The sequence below is a fragment of the Arachis ipaensis genome, chromosome B1 (genome assembly GCF_059453495.1).
Source record: "Arachis ipaensis isolate K30076 ecotype BB chromosome B1, ASM5945349v1, whole genome shotgun sequence".
In the NCBI taxonomy this organism is placed as follows: Eukaryota; Viridiplantae; Streptophyta; class Magnoliopsida; order Fabales; family Fabaceae; genus Arachis; species Arachis ipaensis.
Genome location: NC_142436.1, coordinates 135,950,396 through 135,972,928, shown reverse-complemented (window position 1 = coordinate 135,972,928; position 22,533 = coordinate 135,950,396). Strand labels below are relative to the sequence as shown.

At 37.4% G+C, this 22,533-nt stretch overlaps 1 protein-coding gene and 1 non-coding gene across 2 annotated transcripts; one reads left to right on the top strand and one right to left on the bottom strand.

Annotated features, from left to right (window-relative positions):
- Nucleotides 1-3,591: 3,591 nt before the first annotated feature.
- On the top strand, nt 3,592-14,951 carry LOC148578507 (uncharacterized). Its single transcript, XM_088503073.1, has 2 exons — nt 3,592-4,310; nt 14,198-14,951. Exons 1-2 carry the CDS (start codon nt 3,592-3,594, stop codon nt 14,949-14,951), a joined length of 1,473 nt encoding a protein of 490 aa, XP_088359199.1.
- On the bottom strand, nt 8,537-8,644 carry LOC148578508 (small nucleolar RNA R71). The gene has a single exon (XR_015903333.1). It is a non-coding gene; the product is annotated as a small nucleolar RNA R71 (small nucleolar RNA).
- Nucleotides 14,952-22,533: the final 7,582 nt, after the last annotated feature.

The following is a 22,533-nucleotide window of genomic DNA, read 5'->3' as shown; positions in this document are numbered from 1 at the left end:
TCCTATTTGTGGTTGGGAACAAAATTCTGGTAGTTGAGCTTGTTGAATTGACATTTGGAGACTTGGAGCTTGTGGAGGAGAGGATTTTGAGGTGTTTCGGACTTGGGAAGATATCGGCCAAGGTATGGTTTTGAGGATTTAATATATAATATTACATGAAAACTTATGCTAGTTGCCATAAGATAGGCTTGAATATTTTGAATTGAAGAGGATATGTGTTAGAATGACTGTGAAGTTGTTAAATGTGTATATATGTGTTGTATGATTGAGTTTGATGATGATTATTATTGAATATGTGTGTGTAATATGTGTGGTGGATTTGATTTAGAGGTTAAATTTGAGTATGTGTAAGAAGATGATAATGATGATGATGTGATATGAATCTCGATAATGGTTGGTGATGTTGTGATGCATAATGAGTATGACGATGAGCATGAGAATTTTTGGGTTGGAGGTCAGGACTGATAAGTCTGGATAAGTATAGTGATTATTGAGTTGTGATGAATGATTGATGAAAATTGTTGAGTGTTGATACTGAATGATGCGTGAAATGTAGAGGTTGTTGAGAATTGAGAATTTTTGGAATGGGTTGATAAATTTGACGTTTAATGGTTTGAGTGTTGGAATAATTGAGAAGTAAGTGAGTAATGATGGACAATGTGTAGGAGTATATAAATATGGAAATTTGGTATGATTGATTTGGTTTAGTTTGAGTGTTTTGAGGTTAGGGGATTTTTAGCAAATTTTAGTGAGAATTTATTTTTAACCAACTTCAACAAGCTATAACCTGGCTTTCAGACCTTCAAATTTTGTGAAGCTTATTTTGAATGAAAATTGAGTCTGTAAAATTTATAACATTCAAAGAATGGACTAAAAATAATTTTTAACGAAAAAGTTATGCGCGTCTGAATTTTGGGTATAAAAATAGAATTTTGCAGAAAATCAGAAATTCTGGTATGTGTGCGCACGCACACTATCATGCGCACACACAAACCAGGGTGTTTGGTGAAACTCGTGCATACGCACAACGAGTGTGCGCATGTACACCCTGGAATTTTACAAGTTGTCCGTACGCACAGGCTGGGAAAGTTGTCTGGTGCGTGCGTACGCACAGTAATGATGCGTACGCACAAGCCCTGTTTTCCAAACAAAACCCTGTTTTTAACTGTTTGACCTTTCTGATGAGCTTGTAAACTTTTATAACCCTTGTTTAAAGTCCGACAGCTTGTTTTTATGCTTGGAATGAGTGTGGATCTATGGATTGGATGAGATTGTAGATCAAGTTAATGAGTATTGATGAAGGCTTGGGGCGAATGTACTTATTGAGTAAAGAGTTTTATTGTGAACTGAATGAGGCCTGTATCACTATTCTGGCAAGGTCCAAGTGGTATTCCACTTGCGTACTGGTTTGATGTTACTTTGGAACTTGCACCGGACAAGGATGGAGGTTTCATCTCGCTTGTTCCGTGGTTGTGATATAGTTATGGGGATGGAGGTTTTATCCCGTCCCCGATGAAGATGGTGGTTTCGTCCCGCTCACGAGTTTGGCAAGTTGAGGATGAAGGACTCCTTCTCTTGTCATTGTATGGATATGGAAATGGTGGAAAGGCACACTCCTTCGTATTATTTTTCTCCACATTTTTCTCTAGTTGCAAGGTGGAAAGGCACACTCCTTTGATGTAGAAAGGCACACTCCTTCGTGATACCTCTAGAAAAAGGTTGAAAGGCACTCTCCTTCGTTTATGATCCTCCTGTGGATGCGCAACCTAGAGACCATATCCGAATTAGCTACCAGGTGTGTCGGGTTCTGACAGTTTAACCGACACGTAAGCTCACGACCAGTAGGATAGACATTCATCATATGCATTTGTATATTTTGTTTGAGTATGCTTTGTTTTGGCTTGCCTAATTATTTAACTATAATTAACTGCTACTTATCCTATCTGCTGTACTTGCTATCCAAAATTGTACTTTTCTTGATTGTATTGTATGTGTTTGCTATTGAGAGATCCCTCATATGGCGGAGGTGTGATGAGGGTTGTTCTATATATGGTGGTTAGGAGATGTGAAGGAAACGAAAAGTGAATAGTTAGATTAAAACTAGAACTCCTTAGATAGATTACTGAAATTTTGGCTTAGTATGAACTTTAAATTTGATTCTGAGTGTCGGAGTTCTAGGAATGCATCTGACTTTCCCAGGACCTTATATATTATCTATGTGGGCACCTTAACCATACTGAGAACTCCTGGTTCTCATTCTATACATATTATATTCCAAGTACTTGGAATCATGGTTGTCAAACTCGCGAGTTAACTCGTAAACTCGTACGAGTTTACGAGTTTAGGTAGTGGAATCGAGTTGACTCGGAAACAAACTCGTTTCTGGGTAGACTCAGGTTGAATCGGCTAGACTTGGATAAACTCGCTCAAACTCGCGAGTTTTCTAGCGAGTCAGCGAGTTTAAATTTGTTGCCCATTTTCGCCAAAACGGCGTCGTTTTGGCCCAGAAAAAAAAACCTACAGCTAACCCAAACCCGGTAAGTGTAACCCTAATTCGAAACCCTCACTCCCTCACACTCCAGTGACTCCACCAAGCTCTCACGACTGGCCTCACTCCTCACTCTCTTCTTCTAATCGCCACCATCTACCGGCGCCGTTGTCTGCGCCGCCACGCAGAGGTTGGACGCCACCCACCTCGCCTTGTCACTTCCCCTCGCTTCATCCGTCATCTCCCACCACTCACCCCACGCAGAGTCGCAGAGCCCACTAGGTCACCACCACGCAGTGAAGGACCACCACGCAGAGGCCACGCAGAGTCGCAGTCTCGCAGAGCCCACCACCACGCAGAGTCGCAGAGCGCCAGAGCCCACCACCACGCAGAGTCGCAGAGCGCCAGAGCCCACCACCATGCAGTGAAGGTTCACCGCCCCTGTTCTGCCCTCGTCGGCCGTCACACTCCTCCGTGTTCTGCTTCACTGCGTTTGCCTCCCCTCCACTCCCCTCCGTGTTCTGCTTCACTACCGATCTGCTTCAATTCTGCCGATCTCTAAGGTAATTTTGTTAAACTAATTCAAATGCTAACAATTTTGGTATCAATTATTCAATTCTGCAATTTTATTAAGGCCCTGATCTGCGTTTGATATGTTGAAAAAAAGAAATCAAACTGCTGTTGCGTCAATAAGTTAGTAAACTGATGCTGCTTGCCTGCTTCTGTGCTTCATGCTTCATGCTTCATGGTTAAAATGTGTGGATAGTGCTTATGATTAGTTTCAGAAGAGAAAACATCATATATATTCAAATGCTATCATTATATATTTTTTCTTTTATTTTCTGCTTCTGTTATGTACTTATGTAGTTATGTTTAGTTTACTGAAACTCTGAAGTCTGAATTGAAACTCTAAAATATATGAATTGAAACTCTGAAGTCTGAATTGAAACTCTAAAGTCTAAATTGAAACTCTAAAATATCTGAATGAAACTCTGAAATCTGAATTGTTAGTGTTACTAGTGTTAGTTATGAATTTAGTTAGTGAATAATCTGAATCTGAATTTGTTATTTGGGTTGTTGATTTTTAGGGATAAAAATACAAAATGTCTGAGAATGTTGGTTCAGGGACAGGGTCTTCGCTTCCTAGTAATCCTAGATCTACACCTACTATTTCTAGGAGGAAAAATGCAACTAGAAATAGAAGTGATATAGGATGGAAACATGGGATTGATGTTCAAGACAATGGTAAAAAAGTGAAGTGTAATTATTGCTCAAAGACTATAAGCGGAGGGATTTATAGATTCAAGCATCATCTTGCCGGTACTAAAGAGGATTCAGAGCCTTATGCTTCAGTACCTGAAGAAGTTAAGGCTGTGATGTTTAGAGTCTGTGTGGAGGCTAAAGAAGCATCATTGAAGAAGAGAAGATTCGGTGATGATGAGGATTATCCTGAACAAACAGAAAAGGAGAAGGACAATTCTCAACAAAAGGGGAAAGATATTCGCAACTTTGTCACAAAAGGAAAAGGGGCTCAAGTTCAATCAACAATAAATCAAATGATGAAGAAGGATCTAAAGAAACAATGTGATCAACAATGTGCTATATTTTTCTATACAAGTGCTATTCCTTTCAATATTATTAAGAATCCCGAGTTTTTAAAGTTTTGTGAGATGGTTGGGAGATATGGAATTGGCTACAAACCCCCTTCTTACCATGAGTTAAGAGAAACCCAATTAAAAAAAGCAGTGAACAATGTTGATGAAATGCTTACCGAATTTAAGGCAGAGTGGAAGAGAACTGGTTGTTCAATCATGTCGGATGGATGGATGATGAGCGGATAATTTATACGCTTTTTGACATTGTTTTTAGTATGTTTTTAGTAGGATCTAGTTACTTTTAGGGATATTTTCATTAGTTTTTATGTTAAATTCACATTTCTGGACTTTACTATGAGATTGTGTGTTTTTCTGTGATTTCAGGTATTTTCTGGCTGAAATTGAGGGACTTGAGCAGAAATCAGATTCAGAGGTTGAAGAAGGACTGCTGATGCTGTTGGATTCTGACCTCCCTGCACTCAAAGTGAATTTTCTGGAGCTACAGAACTCGAAATGGCGCGCTTCCAATTGCGTTGGAAAGTATACATCCAGGGCTTTCCAGCAATATATAATAGTCCATACTTTGGCCAAGAATAGATGACATAAACTGGCGTTCAACGCCAGCTCTCTGCCCAAATCTGGCGTCCAGCGCCAGAAAAGGAGCCAAAACCAGAGTTGAACGCCCAAACTGGAACAAAAACTGGCGTTCAACTCCAAGAAGGACCTCTACACGTGCAACACTCAAGCCCAGCCCAAGCACACACCAAGTGAGCCCCGAAAGTGGATTTATGCATCAATTACTTACTCATGTAAACCCTAGTGACTAGTTTATTATAAATAGGACCTTTTACTATTGTATTAATCATCCTGGATTGTATTTTGATCCTGTGATCACGTTTTGGGGGCTGGACATCTCGGCCATGCCTGGACCTTCACTTATGTATTTTCATACGGTAGAGTTTCTACACTCCATAGATTAAGGTGTGGAGCTCTGCTGTTCCTCAAAGATTAATGCAAGTACTACTGTTTTCTATTCAATTCATCTTATTTCGCTTCTAAGATATCCATTCGCACCCAAGAACGTGATGAAGGTGATGATTATGTGTGACGCTCATCACCATTCTCCCCTATGAACACGTGTCTGACAAACACTTCCGTTCTACTTGAAATAAGCTAGAATGAATATCTCTTAGGTCTCCTAACCAGAATCTTCGTGGCGTAAGCTAGAATGATGGCGGCATTCAAGAGAATCCGGAAAGTCTAAACCTTGTCTGTGGTATTCCGAGTAGGATTCAATGATTGAATGACTGTGACGAGCTTCAAACTCGCGATTGTTGGGCGTTAGTGACAGACGCAAAAGGAGGGTGAATCCTATTCCAGCATGATCGGGAACCGACAGATGAATAGCCGTGCCGTGACAGGGTGCGTGAGCATATTATTCACTGAGAGGAGGGGATGTAGCCACTGACAACGGTGATGCCCTTGCATAAAGCCAGCCATGGAAAGGAGTAAGACTGATTGGATGAACATAGCAGGAAAGCAGAGGTTCAGAGGAACGAAAGCATCTCTATTCGCTTATCTGAAATTCCTACCAATGAATCACATAAGTATTTCTATCCCTATTTTATTATATTAAATTCGAAAACACCATTATCCATTTATATCTGCCTAACTGAGATTTGCAAGGTGACCATAGCTTGCTTCATACCAACAATCTCCGTGGGATTCGACCCTTACTCACGTAAGGTATTACTTGGACGACCCAGTGCACTTGCTGGTTAGTTGTATCGAAGTTGTGAACCATGGTATTGGCACCATGTTCTTGGCGCCATTGCCAGGGGAAGAAAGAGCCATGAATTTTACATAATTAAAGTGTAATCACGATTACGCGTACCAAGTTGCTCACGTTGCCAGGGATTGTTCGAGCCTGGACATCACAATTTCGTGCACCAAGTTTTTGGCGCCGTTGCCGGGGACTTAATTGTTCCTGTTTGGCGCCAAGAATCGTCTGAGATCCCAATCCCGGCAACAGCACCAAGTTTTTGGCGCCGTTGCCGGGGATTGTTTGAGTTTGGACAACTGACGGCTCATCTTGTTGCTCAGATTGGGTAACTTTCTTTTTCTTTTCAAAAAAATTTTTCAAAAATATTTCTAAAATTTTCTCATCTGTTTTCGAAAATAATAAAAATGTTTTCAAAAATAAATTATTCTATGGCTTCAAAATTTTTAAGAATGAATTCTAGTGTTTCATGAAGCATGTGAAGCCTGGCTGGCTGTAAAGCCATGTCTAATTCATTTGGGAATGAGTATGTCAGGCATGTCATGTCTGAATTACATGCTGAAGCTTGGCTGGCCATTGGCCATGTCTAGTGTTTTGGACCGGAGCTTTCATTGAAGGCTTGGCTGGCTAGTGAGCCATGTCTAATTCCTGGACTGAAGCTTTAGACTAAGAATGCAAGATTCCTGGAATTCATGTTAAAAATTTTGGAATCCTTATTTTTTCTTTTTCATATAATTTTCGAAAAAAATCCAAAAAAATTAGAAAATCATAAAAATAAAAAATATTTTGTGTTTCTTGTTTGAGTCTTGAGTCATGTTATAAGTTTGGTGTCAATTGCATATGCATCTTGCATTTTTTTCGAAAATATCATGCATTCATAGTGTTCTTCATGATCTTCAAGTTGTTCTTGGTAAGTCTTCTTGTTTGATCTTTGCATTTGCATGTTTTGTGTCTTTTCTTGTTTTTCATATGCATTCTTGAATTCTTATTGTCTAAGCATTAAAGAATTCTAAGTTTGGTGTCTTGCATGTTTTCTTTGCATTAAAAATTTTTCAAAAATGTGTTCTTGATGTTCATCATGATCTTCATAGTGTTCTTGGTGTTCATCTTGACATTCATAGCATTCTTGCATGCATTCATTGTTTTGATCTAAAAATTTCATGCATTGCATAATTTTCATGTTTTTCTCTCTCATCATAAAAATTCAAAAAAACAAAAAATATCTTTCCCTTTTTCTCTCATCAAATTCGAAAATTTGAGTTGACTTTTTCAAAAATTTTTAAAATCAAGTTGTTTCTTATGAGTCAAATCAAATTTTCAATTTGAAAATCTTATCTTTTTCAAAATCTTTTTCAAAAATCAAATCTTTTTCAAAATTCTTAGTTATTTTCGAAAATTCCAAAAATATTTTTCAAAAATCTTTTTCTTATTTTTATATCAAATTTTCGAAAATAACATAATCAATTAAGGTTTTGATTCAAAAATTTGAAGTTTGTTACTTGCTTGTTAAGAAAGATTCAAACTTTAAGTTCTAGAATCATATCTTGTGATTTCTTATGAATCAAGTCATTAATTGAGATGTTAAAAATCAAATCTTTTTCAAAACTAATTTCTAAAATATCTTCTTATCTTACCTTTTTCAAAAAGTTGGTTTCAAAATATCTTTTCTAACCTCCTAACTTCTTATCTTTTCAAAATTTGTTTCAACTAACTAACTAACTTTTTGTTTGTTTCTTAACTTTTTCAAAACTACCTAACTAACTCTCTCTCTCTAATTTTCGAAAATATCTTCCCTCTTTTTCAAAAATTTCTTTTTAATTAACTAATTATTCTTATTTTTTATTTTTTATTTTAAAAATTTTCGAAAATTACTAACATTTTTCAAAAACCATTTTCGAAAATCACTAACTATTTTTCAAAAAAATATTTTCGAAAATTCTCCCTCTCCCATCTCATTCTATTTATTCATTCATATCCTAACATCTCATCTCACATATCTAGCCTCCTCACAGTTGTGTTTCTTCCATTATATTACATTTTTTGTCTCCCCCTCTTCTTCTACTCACACAGGGATCCCTATACTGTGGTATAAAGGATCTCTATTATTATTATTATTTTTCTGTGCCTTCTTCTTTGTCATATGAGCAGGAGCAAGGATAAGAACATTCTTGTGGAAGTAGATCCAGAACCTAAAAGGACTCTGAAAAAAAATTAAGAGAAGCTAAAATACAACAATCCAGAGATAACCTTTCAGAAATTTTCGAACAGGAGAAGGAGATGGCAGCCGAAAATAATAATAATGTAAGGAAGATGCTTGGTGACTTCACTGCACCTAATTCCAATTTACATGGAAGAAGCATCTCCATTCCTGCCATTGGAGCAAACAACTTTGAGCTGAAACCTCAATTAGTTTCTCTGATGCAGCAAAACTGCAAGTTTCATGGACTTCCATCTGAAGATCCTTTTCAGTTCTTAACTGAATTCTTGCAGATATATGATACTGTTAAGACTAATGGAGTAGATCCTGAAGTCTACAGGCTCATGCTTTTCCCTTTTGCTGTAAGAGACAGAGCTAGATTATGGTTGGATTCTCAACCCAAAGACAGCCTGAACTCTTGGGATAAGCTGGTCACGGCTTTCTTAGCCAAGTACTTTCCTCCTCAAAAGCTGAGCAAGCTTAGAGCTGATGTTCAAACCTTCAGACAGAAAGAAGGTGAATCCCTCTATGAAGCTTGGGAAAGATACAAACAGTTGACCAAAAAGTGTCCTTCTGACATGCTTTCAGAATGGACCATCCTGGATATATTCTATGATGGTTTATCTGAGCTATCAAAGATGTCACTGGACACTTCTGCAGGTGGATCCATTCACCTAAAGAAAATGCCTGCAGAAGCTTAAGAACTCATTGACATGGTTGCTAATAACCAGTTCATGTACACTTCTGAAAGGAATCCTGTGAATAATGGGACGCCTATGAAGAAGGGAGTTCTTGAAATTGATACTCTGAATGCCATATTGGCTCAGAATAAAATATTGACTCAGCAAGTCAATATGATCTCTCAGAGTCTGCATGGAATGCAAGCTGCATCCAACAGTACTCAAGAGGCTTCTTATGCAGAAGAAGCTTATGATCCTGAGAACCCTGCAATAGCAGAGGTGAATTACTTAGGTGAACCTTATGGAAACACCTATAACTCATCATGGAGAAATCATCCAAATTTCTCATGGAAGGATCAAAAGCCTCAACAAGGCTTTAATAATGGTGGAAAAAACAGGTTTAACAATAATAAACTTTTTCCATCATCCACTCAGCAACAGACAGAGAACTCTGAACAAAATGCTTCTAATTTAGCAAATCTAGTCTCTGATCTATCTAAGGCCACTGTGAGTTTCATGAATGAAACAAGGTCTTCCGTTAGGAATTTGGAAGCACAAGTGGGCCAGCTGAGTAAAAGGATCACTGAAATCCCTCCCAGTACTCTCCCAAGCAATACAGAAGAGAATCCAAAAGGAGAGTGCAAGGCCATTGACATAAGCAAAATGGCCGAACCCAATGAGGGAGAGGAGGACGTGAATCCCAAGGAGGAAGACCTCCTGGGACGTCCAGTGACCAATAAGGAGCTTCCCTCTGAGGAACTAAAGGACTCTGAGACTCATCTAGAGACCATAGAGATTCCATTGAACCTCCTTATGCCCTTCATGAGCTCTGATGAGTGTTCCTCTTCTGAAGAGAATGAGGATGTTACTGAAGAGCAAACTGCCAAGTTTCTTGGTGCAATCATGAAGCTGAATGCCAAATTATTTGGCATTAATACTTGGGAAGTTGAACCTCCCTTGTTCATCAATGAACTAAGTAATCTGGATCAACTGACATTGCCTCAGAAGAGACAGGATCCTGGAAAGTTCATAATACCCTGTACCATAGGTACCATGATCTTTAAGGCTCTGTGTGACCTTGGTTCAGGAATAAACCTCATGCCCCTCTCTGTAATAGAGAAACTGGGAATCTATGGGGTGCAAGCTGCTAAAATCTCATTAGAGATGGCAGACAGTTCAAGAAAACAGGCTTATGGACAAGTAGAGGACGTGTTAGTAAAGGTTGAAGGCCTTTACATCCCTGCTGATTTCATAGTCCTGGATACTGGAAAGGAAGAGGATGAATCCATCATCCTAGGAAGACCTTTCCTGGCCACAGCAAGAGCTGTGATTGATGTTGACAGAGGTGAAATAGTCCTTCAATGGAATAAGGACTCCCTTGTGTTTAAAACTCAAGGATCTCCCTCTGCAACCATGGAGAGGAAGCATGAAAAGCTTCTCTCAAAGCAGAGTCAACCCAAGCCCCCACAGTCAAACTCTAAGTTTGGTGTTGGAAGGCCACAACCAAACTCTAAGTTTGGTGTTGAACTCCCATATCCAAACTCTAAGTTTGGTGTTGGAGAGTCTCAACAATGCTCTGCACATCTGTGAGGCTCCATGAGAGCCCACTGTCAAGCTATTGACATTAAAGAAGCGCTTGTTGGGAGGCAACCCAATTTTTATTTATCTAACTATATTTTTCTTAGTTATATGTCTTTATAGGTTCATGATCATGTGGAGTCACAAAATAAACAAAAAAATCAAAAATGGAATAAAAAACAGCAGAAGAAAAATCACACCCTGGAGGAGCATCTGTCTGGCGTTCAAACGCCAGAACAGAGCATGGTTCTGGCGTTGAACGCCCAGAACAAGCATGGTTCTGGCGTTCAACGCCAGAAATGGCAGCAAATGGGCGTTGAACGCCCAAAATGGGCACCAACCTGGCGCTGAACGCCCAGAGTTGTGTGCAAGGGCATTTTATATGCCTAAATTGGTGCAGGGATGTAAATGCCTTGACACCTCAGGATCTGTGGACCCCACAGGATCATCTCAGGATCTGTGGACCCCACAGGATCCCCACCTACCTCATCATCTCTCTTTCCATTCATGATCATCCCTTCTGTTTTCCATTTACCACTCACATCCATACACCCACTACCTTCAAAATTCAACATCTCTCTCCCACCCAATCCCACCCATATGGCCGAATACACACTCCCATCCATCTCCTCCATTTCTTCTTCTTCGTCTATTCTTTCTTCTGTTGCTCGAGGGCGAGCAACATTCTAAGTTTGGTGTGGTAAAAGCATAGCTTTTTTTGTTTTTTCCATAACCATTGATGGCACCTAAGGCTAGAGAAACCTTTAGAAAGAGGAAAGGTAAGACAAAAGCTTCCATCAAGGGTCTATAGCTCAGTGGTAGAACATTTGACTGCAAATCAAGAGATCCCTGAGATACCTCAGGGGATACATTTTCTTCCACACAATTATTGGAAGCAACTAAGGGTGGAACATCAAGAGCACTCCATCATCCTTCATGAAATTAGAGAAGATCAAAAAGCAATGAGGGAGGAGCAACAAAGACAAGGAAGAGACATAGAAGAGCTCAAGGACATCATTGGTTCCTCAAGAAGGAAACGCCACCATCACTAAGGTGGATTCATTCCTTGTTCTTATTTCTTCTATTTTTCGTTTTCTATGTTATGTGCTTATCTGTGTTTGTGTCTTCATTACATGATCATTAGTAGTTAGTAACTATGTCTTAAAGTTATGAATGTCCTATGAATCCATCACCTCTCTTAAATGAAAAATGTTTTAATTCAAAAGAACAAGAAGTACATGAGTTTCGAATTTATCCTTGACTTAGCTTAATTATATTGATGTGGTGACAATGCTTCTTGTTTTCTGAATGTATGCTTGAACAGTGCATATGTCTTTTGAAGTTGTTGTTTAAGAATGTTAAATATGTTGGCTCTTGAAAGAATGATGACTAGGAGACATGTTATTTGATAATCTGAAAAATCATACAAATGATTCTTGAAGCAAGAAAAAGCAGCAAAGAACAAAGCTTGTAGAAAAAAAAAAGGGCGAAAAAAAATAGAAAGAAAAAGAAAAAGCAAGCAGAAAAAGCCAATAACCCTTAAAACCAAAAGGCAAGGGCACATAAAAAGGATCCCAAGGCTTTGAGCATCAGTGGATAGGAGGGCCTAAAAGGAATAAAATCCTGGTCTAAGCGGCTAAACCAAACTGTCCCTAACCATGTGCTTGTGGCGTGTAGGTGTCAAGTGAAAACTTGAGATTGAGCGGTTAAAGTCAAGGTCCAAAGCAAAAAAAGAGTGTGCTTAAGAACCCTGGACACCTCTAATTGGGGACTTTAGCAAAGCTGGGTCACAATCTGAAAAGGTTCACCCAATTATGTGTCTGTGGCATTTATGTATCCGGTGGTAATACTGGAAAACAAAGTGCTTAGGGCCACGGCCAAGACTCATAAAGAAGCTGTGTTCAAGAATCATCATACTGAACTAGGAGAGTCAATAACACTATTCGAAATCTGAAGTTCCTATAGATGCCAATCATTCTGAACCTCAATGGATAAAGTGAGATGCCAAAACTATTCAAGAGGCAAAAAGCTATAAGTCCCGCTCATTTGATTGAAGCTCTGTTTCATTGATAGTTTGGAATTTATAGTATATTCTCTTCTTTTTATCCTATTTGATTTTCAGTTGCTTGGGGACAAGCAACAATTTAAGTTTGGTGTTGTGATGAGCGGATAATTTATACGCTTTTTGACATTGTTTTTAGTATGTTTTTAGTAGGATCTAGTTACTTTTAGGGATGTTTTCATTAGTTTTTATGTTAAATTCACATTTCTGGACTTTACTATGAGATTGTGTGTTTTTCTGTGATTTCAGGTATTTTCTGGCTGAAATTGAGGGACTTGAGCAGAAATCAGATTCAGAGGTTGAAGAAGGACTGCTGATGCTGTTGGATTCTGACCTCCCTGCACTCAAAGTGGATTTTCTAGAGCTACAGAACTCGAAATGGCGCGCTTCCAATTGCGTTGGAAAGTAGACATCCAGGGCTTTCCAGCAATATATAATAGTTCATACTTTGGCTAAGAATAGACGACTTAAACTGGCGTTCAACGCCAGCTCTCTGCCCAAAGCTGGCGTCCAGCGCCAGAAAAGGAGCCAAAACCAGAGTTGAACGCCCAAACTGGCACAAAAGCTGGCGTTCAACTCCAAGAAGGACCTCTATACGTGCAACACTCAAGCCCAGCCTAAGCACACACCAAGTGGGTCCCGGAAGTGGATTTATGCATCAATTACTTACTCATGTAAACCCTAGTGACTAGTTTATTATAAATAGGACCTTTTACTATTGTATTAATCATCCTGGATTGTATTTTGATCCTGTGATCACGTTTTGGGGGCTGGCCATCTCGGCCATGCCTGGACCTTCACTTATGTATTTTCATACGGTAGAGTTTCTACACTCCATAGATTAAGGTGTGGAGCTCTGCTGTTCCTCAAAGATTAATGCAAGTACTACTGTTTTCTATTCAATTCATCTTATTTCGCTTCTAAGATATCCATTCGCACCCAAGAACGTGATGAAGGTGATGATTATGTGTGACGCTCATCACCATTCTCCCCTATGAACACGTGTCTGACAAACACTTCCGTTCTACTTGAAATAAGCTAGAATGAATATCTCTTAGGTCTCCTAACCAGAATCTTCGTGGCGTAAGCTAGAATGATGGCGGCATTCAAGAGAATCCGGAAAGTCTAAACCTTGTCTGTGGTATTCCGAGTAGGATTCAATGATTGAATGACTGTGACGAGCTTCAAACTCGCGATTGTTGGGCGTTAGTGACAGACGCAAAAGGAGGGTGAATCCTATTCCAGCATGATCGGGAACCGACAGATGAATAGCCGTGCCGTGACAGGGTGCGTGAGCATATTATTCACTGAGAGGAGGGGATGTAGCCACTGACAACGGTGATGCCCTTGCATAAAGCCAGCCATGGAAATGAGTAAGACTGATTGGATGAAGATAGCAGGAAAGCAGAGGTTCAAAGGAACGAAAGCATCTCTATTCGCTTATCTGAAATTCCTACCAATGAATCACATAAGTATTTCTATCCCTATTTTATTATATTAAATTCGAAAACACCATTATCCATTTATATCTGCCTAACTGAGATTTGCAAGGTGACCATAGCTTGCTTCATACCAACAATCTCCGTGGGATTCGACCCTTACTCACGTAAGGTATTACTTGGACGACCCAGTGCACTTGCTGGTTAGTTGTATCGAAGTTGTGAACCATGGTATTGGCACCATGTTCTTGGCGCCATTGCCAGGGGAAGAAAGAGCCATGAATTTTACATAATTAAAGTGTAATCACGATTACGCGTACCAAGTTGCTCACGTTGCCAGGGATTGTTCGAGCCTGGACATCACAATTTCGTGCACCAATGGACTGATAAAAAAAGGCGTAGTATTTGTAATTTCTTGGTGAACAGCCCTAAAGGAACAGTTTTCCTTTATTCATTGGACACTTCTGACATCTCAAAAATAACGGATAAAGTTGTCAAAATGCTAGAAGATGCAGTAGAATTTGTTGGTGAAGAGAATGTAGTCCAAATTGTTACAGATAATGCTGCTAATTATAAGGCTGCTGGAGAAAGAATGATGGAGACTAGAAAAAGTTTGTACTGGACACCATGTGCTGCACACTGCATAGATTTGATATTGGAGGATTTTGAAAAGAAGCTAAAGGTGCATGAAACAACCATAAAAAAGGGAAGAAAAATCACCACTTTTATCTACTCCCGGAGTATGCTCATTAGCATGTTGAGGAATTTTACAAAGGGAAAGGACTTGGTTCGGCCAGGTGCCACAAGATTCGCCACTGCCTATTTGACTCTCACTTGTCTTCATGATAATAAAGGACCGTTGATGACTATGTTTACTTCTGCTGATTGGAAGATAATTAAGGTTGCATCAACACCTGAAGGAATAAGAGTCCAAAACATGGCCTTGGATAGTAGGCTATGGAAGAATATTGTCATATGCCTCAAGGCTGCTGCTCCTCTCATTACAGCCCTTCGCTTGGTTGATTCAGATGAAAAACCAGCCATGAGTTTCATCTTTGAAGGCATGAGAAACGCCAAAGAAACAATCAAGACTAACTTCGGTTGTGTTAAAAGAGATAATCTTGAGTCTTGACTAATTGAAAGCTTTAATATTTGATTATCAATGTATCATGTTACCATGTTTTCTTGTTATATTCAGTTATTTATTTAATTTTCTTATTTTTATTCATTTGCATTGTTATTTTTAGTTATGAACCTATATGGGAAATTATTCATTTGAAATGGTGATTCCTTAATCCTTACTTCCTTAGAACTATTCATTATTTATTTTAATTTTAATTTTTGTATATTTATTAACTATTGGCACTATATGTTTGTAGGTTCATACAAAGAGAAGAAATCGGTTGCATCAAAAGAAAATGAATGATTTAGTGTATGTGATGTATAATTTGAAGTTAAAGGGCAAGCAAATTAGAAAAACTCTAGAACTTGAATTTGATGCAGTGCATTCTGATGATGAGTGGATAACTGAGGATGTTAATGAAAATATTGCTGAAAGTGTTGAGCATTCTCACTTGCCAACGAATGACAATACTAATGATGATCCAAATAGTAATGAATTTGCTATTCTAGGTATGAATAGTAATGAATTCAACATGGGTAAGGGAGGTGAGAATGGGTTTATTGGGGATCCACAACAAAATTTAATAGAGGAAGAAGATGAACATGTGAATGATGATGATGATTTTGTTGGCCGTGTTGAGCCTAAGCTTGAAAGAAATGATGTTTCTGATGAAGATGGTGAAGATGATGATGTTGATGCCATGGAAGATGAAGATATTGGAGGATTTGAGTTTTAGAGTTTATTAGAAATTTAATTGTTGCTTTGTTGTTTTCTTTTGTGTTTTGGTTGTGACTTATGAACCTTTGATTGTGTAATTGTGTGTTTTATGTTGAACTAGATAGATACTTGTGAAGGATTTAAACGTGTGAACCAAAGTACTTGTTGTAACTTGTAATTGTAGTATTATGTTAATTTATTATGTGTTTTGATGTTGAAATTGTTAGGTTTGAATGTCTATATCTGAGTAAATATATATATTATACATGATATATATATTTTTTTTATAAAAAATGTATAACAGGTAAACTCGTACGAGTCTACGAGTCGAGTCTAGGTCAGCTCCGCGAGTTTACCTAGACTCGCGAGTTTGACAACCTTGCTTGGAATATCTCGTCCCTAAAACTTTACTATAGTTAAGTCCATAAGCCAGGCTAGGTGATGTACCATTTTTTCTACTACCAAATTTTTTTCCTAAGATAGATTTTGTTGGAGAGGTTTTAACGAGGCACACCCCCCACCTTCAAAATGACGAAGGTTTCTTTATCATCTAATAATATAATATTTCATATCAACAAAACATTTTTTGCACTACCAAATTACTCTATAAGATAATGACGCCCCATGTCAATTGCTAACTTAGAACATACAATTCAAACCCTCGCATCTGAATCAATCATACACTCATTATATTACAAAATTCATACAAAAGCAAGGAAATCTATCACATATATCACACACATAAGGATACAAAATAAATCATCAACACAACCATTCAGAATATCGAATTAGTATTTCAAAATACTTACTAAGCATGAAGATGCACATCGCTTCCACATGTCCAAACAAAGACCAAGTCAAATTTTTACAAACCCATATAAAAGTGCTTGGCTACACTCAATCCATCGGTCATCCTAACACGAATAAGTTTAAAATAAACTAATACCAATAGTTCAGTTCTTTTTTCCTAATTCATGGAGCATCAGGATTCTCGCCCTCCCCTTCCTGAGTTTCATCTTCATCCTCTATCAATTCTCTACCATCTACAACCTTGCATGGATCCACAGCAGACAAATTCATCTCAGGAGCCAAGAACTTCACCTGCTCCACAGCTCTCTCAAATCCAGTAATAAACATTTTAAGGCCATGATTCTTCTTACTATTCTCCAACTCTTTCTTTTCAACACCTAACACCACCAACCTTGCATCTAAACTCACATTTTCCTTTTCCAATTTCTTTCTAGCATCATCAGCCAAAGTTAATTTTTCCTCCAACAATTTCACCTGGTCCTGTGCTTCCCGGAACTTGTTACCTTTCTCTACATTTTCTTGCATAATTTGGTCCATGCTAGCTTTGTCAAATGCATCTCTGGCATGCTTCAGCTCCTGAGTTCATCCAATGCACATCAGCCGAACTCTCATCACCTACAAAATACAACAAAACAATGAAACAAAGGTATACTAACACAAAACAAAAGGACCTAATACTTAACTTTGTCTACCTGCAAATATTGAGCAATGCCGATGTCACCAACATCGTGAACAAGCTTCACATCAGCAGGACCCTGACCATGCTCATCGGCCACCAGCGTCAGAGGAAAGTGTTCACTCCATAACAAAGTAAGGTCTTCATCACCCTTATACCTGTGTAACACTCTTTGATTTTCAGTAAATTTCTTCACCTGGTCCAAATCAACATCCTTTCCAACAAACTTATCGTCGGTCAGGTTCACCACTTTGCTCTTATTACCATCCCTATTTTCCTCTTATAATTAACCTTCTTCACCCGTGATGAATGATTCACCTCAGCACCTCCATCAGCTTTCACATTACTTGTGGAACCTTCTTTATCTACACTCTTCGCCTTGAAAAACATCCACAAACTACTTGTTGTCACTTTCAGAGTCCTTTCAAGTTTCACCTGAAAAAATAACAAAAACTTCAGTAAATAACCAACACCAAACAAACAGAGAAGTACACAACAACAAAAGCTTTTACCTAAGTATTCAATTACAACCTTTCTATCTTCTTCCCACTAGAATAACCCGGATATAGCTAATAATCAAGACGATGATACATTATTCATCAAAAACTCCACTATCATTTCATCCCTGTATTCCATCCTTTTCATCCCTAAAATTTGTCAAGCAGATGCCTGCCAGTATATTGGGAACCTCTCTACCCAAAACTCGTCCATATAAAATGGGTAATCACCCTCGACTGACCTTACCTTCATATACATAGTATTAAACCCTTTAAAAGGTGCCTTATATAAACTAAAGTTTGCACGATTTGGAGCACTGACAAGGTTTATCCACAAACCTTTTCTTACACTTTTTGCCTGAAACAATGCAAAAAAAAAGCCTACAATGAAGGTTTAAGCTCAAGAAATTCCATCAAAATCTTAAACCCTCTAATAAAGGCCCAAGAATTTAGGTGCAATTGAGATGGCGCACACCTCAATTGCGTCAGGATACCACATTCAAAGGAAGTAAAAGGGAATTTGATTCCCAATTCTACAAAATACAGGTATACATATAGAAATACTCACTGTCCTCTTCTCTATGAAAAATGTGATCAACTAACTCACAAGATAAAAACTCTATCCTCCGACCTTGACCGTTTCTTACCCAGCCAGCAGCATTCCCGAGCTGCAAAATACTCTCTTCACTAACAAACAATGATGCATACTCCCCGACAACAAAAGACACCCAAGCATATGGATTATTTTCATCTACGACCACATCAACCTCTACAATCTCCGATTCCTCTTTCTTTTCCCTTCTTCTACCTTGCCTTTCTTTCTTCTTTTCGCCTTCTTCTTCGTTCCACCTTTATTTTTTTCTTTTCAGTGTCTTTTTCTATTCTCTAAAAGCCACTCACAAACAAAACAAACAAACACAACAAAAACAGCACAAAATAAAATCACAAACCTTTTTTACTCATCTTCAAGAAATTTCAATCGACTTCTGAAAAATTTGAAAACACAACTTTCACAAAAAACTCTCACTTTTACCACCACAGATAATACTAATCAATGACCCCCCCAAAACCACCTCTTCATCTCCATATCAATTAGGACCGTTCATCGTGAACCATAAAACACTTAGTCAACTATCATGACATTTGTAATTGCAATTACATTAATTGATCACATCCTATCAGTTACTTTACCTACACATTTCATTTTTTCTTTTCCTCTTTTCTCAACATTTTTCTTATTTTATTTATTCATTTACACACATCATCTCGAAACTAAGTTTCTAAATTCAAATATAAAACACATGATGTATATAAGTTCCACTTGGGGTACCACTACCTTAATTATGAGTTATAGGTAAAAAAGTTCAACCTGTCTACATCCAAAAAATACCGCAGGTCAAGAAAATATCACAGGTCAAGTTTGGGGACTGTGATTCGTTACCCAAAATACCGGACCAACTATACTTATAACTCATAATCTAAAAGACATGAAATAGACCACATGCTACACTAAATGAACGAGATTCTCTTTCCTAATCGATCAATCCATAAAGAGTCAAAAGCGGTTACCAAAAATTTAAAAAAACAAACCCCAAATAATTCTAAAGATATAAAACGATTACCTATAACTGATTCATTTTATAAATACAAAACTCTTTATACTTATTAGGTACATTATTCACTCTAAATATCATCTCTACTGTCTTACACTATTTTTAACTTGAGCGTTAAAATGTTTTTGCAGGTGTTTACCGCCGCTCTTCCTTAAAAAACCGATGTATATTTCGTTTCACTCAAAAATAGACGAGTTCGAATACTGAATATGACAAACTATACCTCAAAACCAGTTATCTACCACCAAACAATATCTATTATGTTATTTTTTTCGATTTCAAGTATCTGTATTAGAACATCAAAACCAATGCATGGAAAGGCGTGGAAATCATCAAATCATGTGTGTTGTAGGCACGTGATTTTTTGAAGTCCTCCCTCCCTAAATAAAATTGAAATATCACCATGCTGCACTTTTTTAATTAAATAAAATCATACACCACCAACTATATATGAGAACGGAGGAAGTGAGAAGTGTTTTGGCTTTTTTCCAATTAAAGGGGATTCAAAAATCAGCAGATCACCGTACACGTAGTGGCGAAAAACGACAGAGTACATGGTAACAATTTCTTTCATATGATGCATATAATGTTCATTAGTCACTGCTACATGAATGAATAACTTACTTGCCAGTGGTCCAATCCACAGATTCGGCACCTTGAATTGGTTACAAGTGGCTTCGAGAATATGGTAATATGCAAAATCTATGAAAAGGCAATAGCATTATTTCTCCATAGATCAAAATATTTTTGTTCTTTAGCTCCTTTGATCCTGTCATAAATCAAAACATAAGGTTTTCGATGGCTCCACCTTTTCCCATTATAAGGTGACCCTTTGTTAATGTTCAAATAATAATAATATTTTTAGTCTAAACGACGTGTATAGTCCGATCAAGTCAGGTACAATTATTTGAGTAGCAAATATTATATCTTTCGAGGAATCAATACTTGAAAAAAGAAATTCACATTGAAAGCTAATACTTTTTTACTATTTTCAAATTTTAACATAATTAAAAGTTTTTGTTCATATGATCATATCTATATCTGAGGTAGTCCAACCTCAAATTCAAACTTGACAACGTATCCTATAAAAATGGCTACTCTCTCTCAAACTCGGCCCAATAGCACAAAGTTTGTTATTTTAGACCGAATCTAAACGGATCGAACCAATTAGGTACAGATCCCGTAATCAAGTTGTTACTCGAAATGGGAAACAAATCAGATGCTCTCCTCGTTATTTTGGTTATTACCATTCAGGTAGTAATCAACTTTTACAAAGGCATAACTTTTTCTAATGCTCACTATTTTCTGAAGTCATCCACAAGGTATAATTGAATTTCGTTTTCTATTTTATAAATACTCAACACTAGACTTAACTTGCTAAAACTTGTTAAGTATCCTTACCATCGTTTGGACAAAAATGTTGAAACACCCTTTTAAAGCGTTTGGACCTCTCGTTTAGACCTAAAAACATCATTCTTGTTTCAAGTAACACTTCAGAAGTGTTTTAATCTTAAAAAACTTGATTAAGTAAGCACAATTGTATGCTAATTGAGTTACTCATAAGTTGGCTGCCAAAGCAAAGTTAGGTAAGGTTTGATGATCTTACAAATACTTGTTTTTTAAGAAGGAAAAAAAGAAAGAAAAAAAAAATTGTTGGGGTCGGGTGCAGTGGTCCAAAAGAAAGGGCGAACGAGAAGTGGGCGAGTGTTACATTTTGAACGGGGAAAATGAATATGGACAATTAGGAGAAGTTAATATCAATAACAATAACAATCACATGTGCCTAATAGTAATATCATAAAAATTTTGTATTAACTTAAATGGAGGTGGGGCTGATTTCAGGCCAATAATGCTCCCTCATATGCGAAGAGTACTGTAACAAGACACTATAACGATGGCATCATATAGTTTATACACGACAAACTGCCATCATGCTCCTTTTAGTTCAGGCAACGTGGTCTTGAGCCATTGAAGAGATATTAGTTTTTGTCGAATTACTTAAATTGGACAAACACAATAATAATAATAATAATAATAATAATAATAATAATAATAATAATAATAATAATAATAATAATAATAATAATAATAATAATAATAATAATAAATTATTTGAGTTTATTTTCAATGAATATTGACAATATAGAAAAGTTTTATTTATAGACAAAATAATGTTTTGGACCTTGAAAGTTCCAAAGTTTTGATGAAAGAGAAGTTGGTTTTATGATAAGATAATATCACAAATGACTTGGTATCATTTTTTATTTGAAAAATTTATCTCCCCTAACCTCTTGACTTCTGTCAGAATGACTGCACAACCATTAAGGAACTCAGAACACTTCGAAATTATGGCCTTAATTTGGTTGGGGATTTGTAACAAGGCTAAAACTAAAATGTTAGTTTTGACTCTTATTTTTTGTGATTTATTTTTTTGTTTTTCTTTTTTGTCTTACACTACACACACTAAAAAGGATTTTATATTCCACTTCTAAGATTTGAACTCTATTACAACTTGATGAGAGACCTACTAATTCTGCATCTGTCGAAGCCTTTAGCTGCTGATTTGTTTTGTTGTTGAGTTTAATGTTGCAAGTGCAAATTTTTACAAATTGTTGTTGTTTAGTTTCTTCATTTTGTTTAATGGACATGTCTGGGATCAAAGAATGGAACAAAAATTAAAAAGATAATTTGATGGAAACTAGAATAGCTATGGTCCGGTCGGGTGGGCCGTGGGGGAGAGTTAAGTTAGTGAAAACTGAAGAAATAGATGAAAAAGGTGGACAATTCAGAAATGTAATATACATTAAAAAAGGGTATATTAGGTATTTTAATAATTTTATCCAACTAAAATTTTGATGGAACACGGAAAACCAAGGTAACACGTTCACCGACTTTATGCATACCTCAATGGAAAGTGGATCTGAGTCTTAGCTAGCTCAATGCAACTTGGTAGTGATTGTAGTTGCTTTAAGATGCGGTTGTGGCTAAGAGTCACGAGGAATCTCCATCTGTCTGATCCTTGTCTTGCACAACACCAAAAGTTGAACAACAAACAAAACTGTCCTTCCATTTTCACCACCTACTACATTAACATGGAGGGCCATAGTTCCATGATTCACTGAAATACTTTTTTACCTCGGCATGATGACGCATAAATTTTAGAGACAGATAGATATAGTAGCGAATTTCTGCTGAAGAAGTTCTTTAATGTAATTGTCATTGAACGAATTAATATATTCCACATATAGGTCATTCTTCTTGTCATAGCTAGTTAGCCA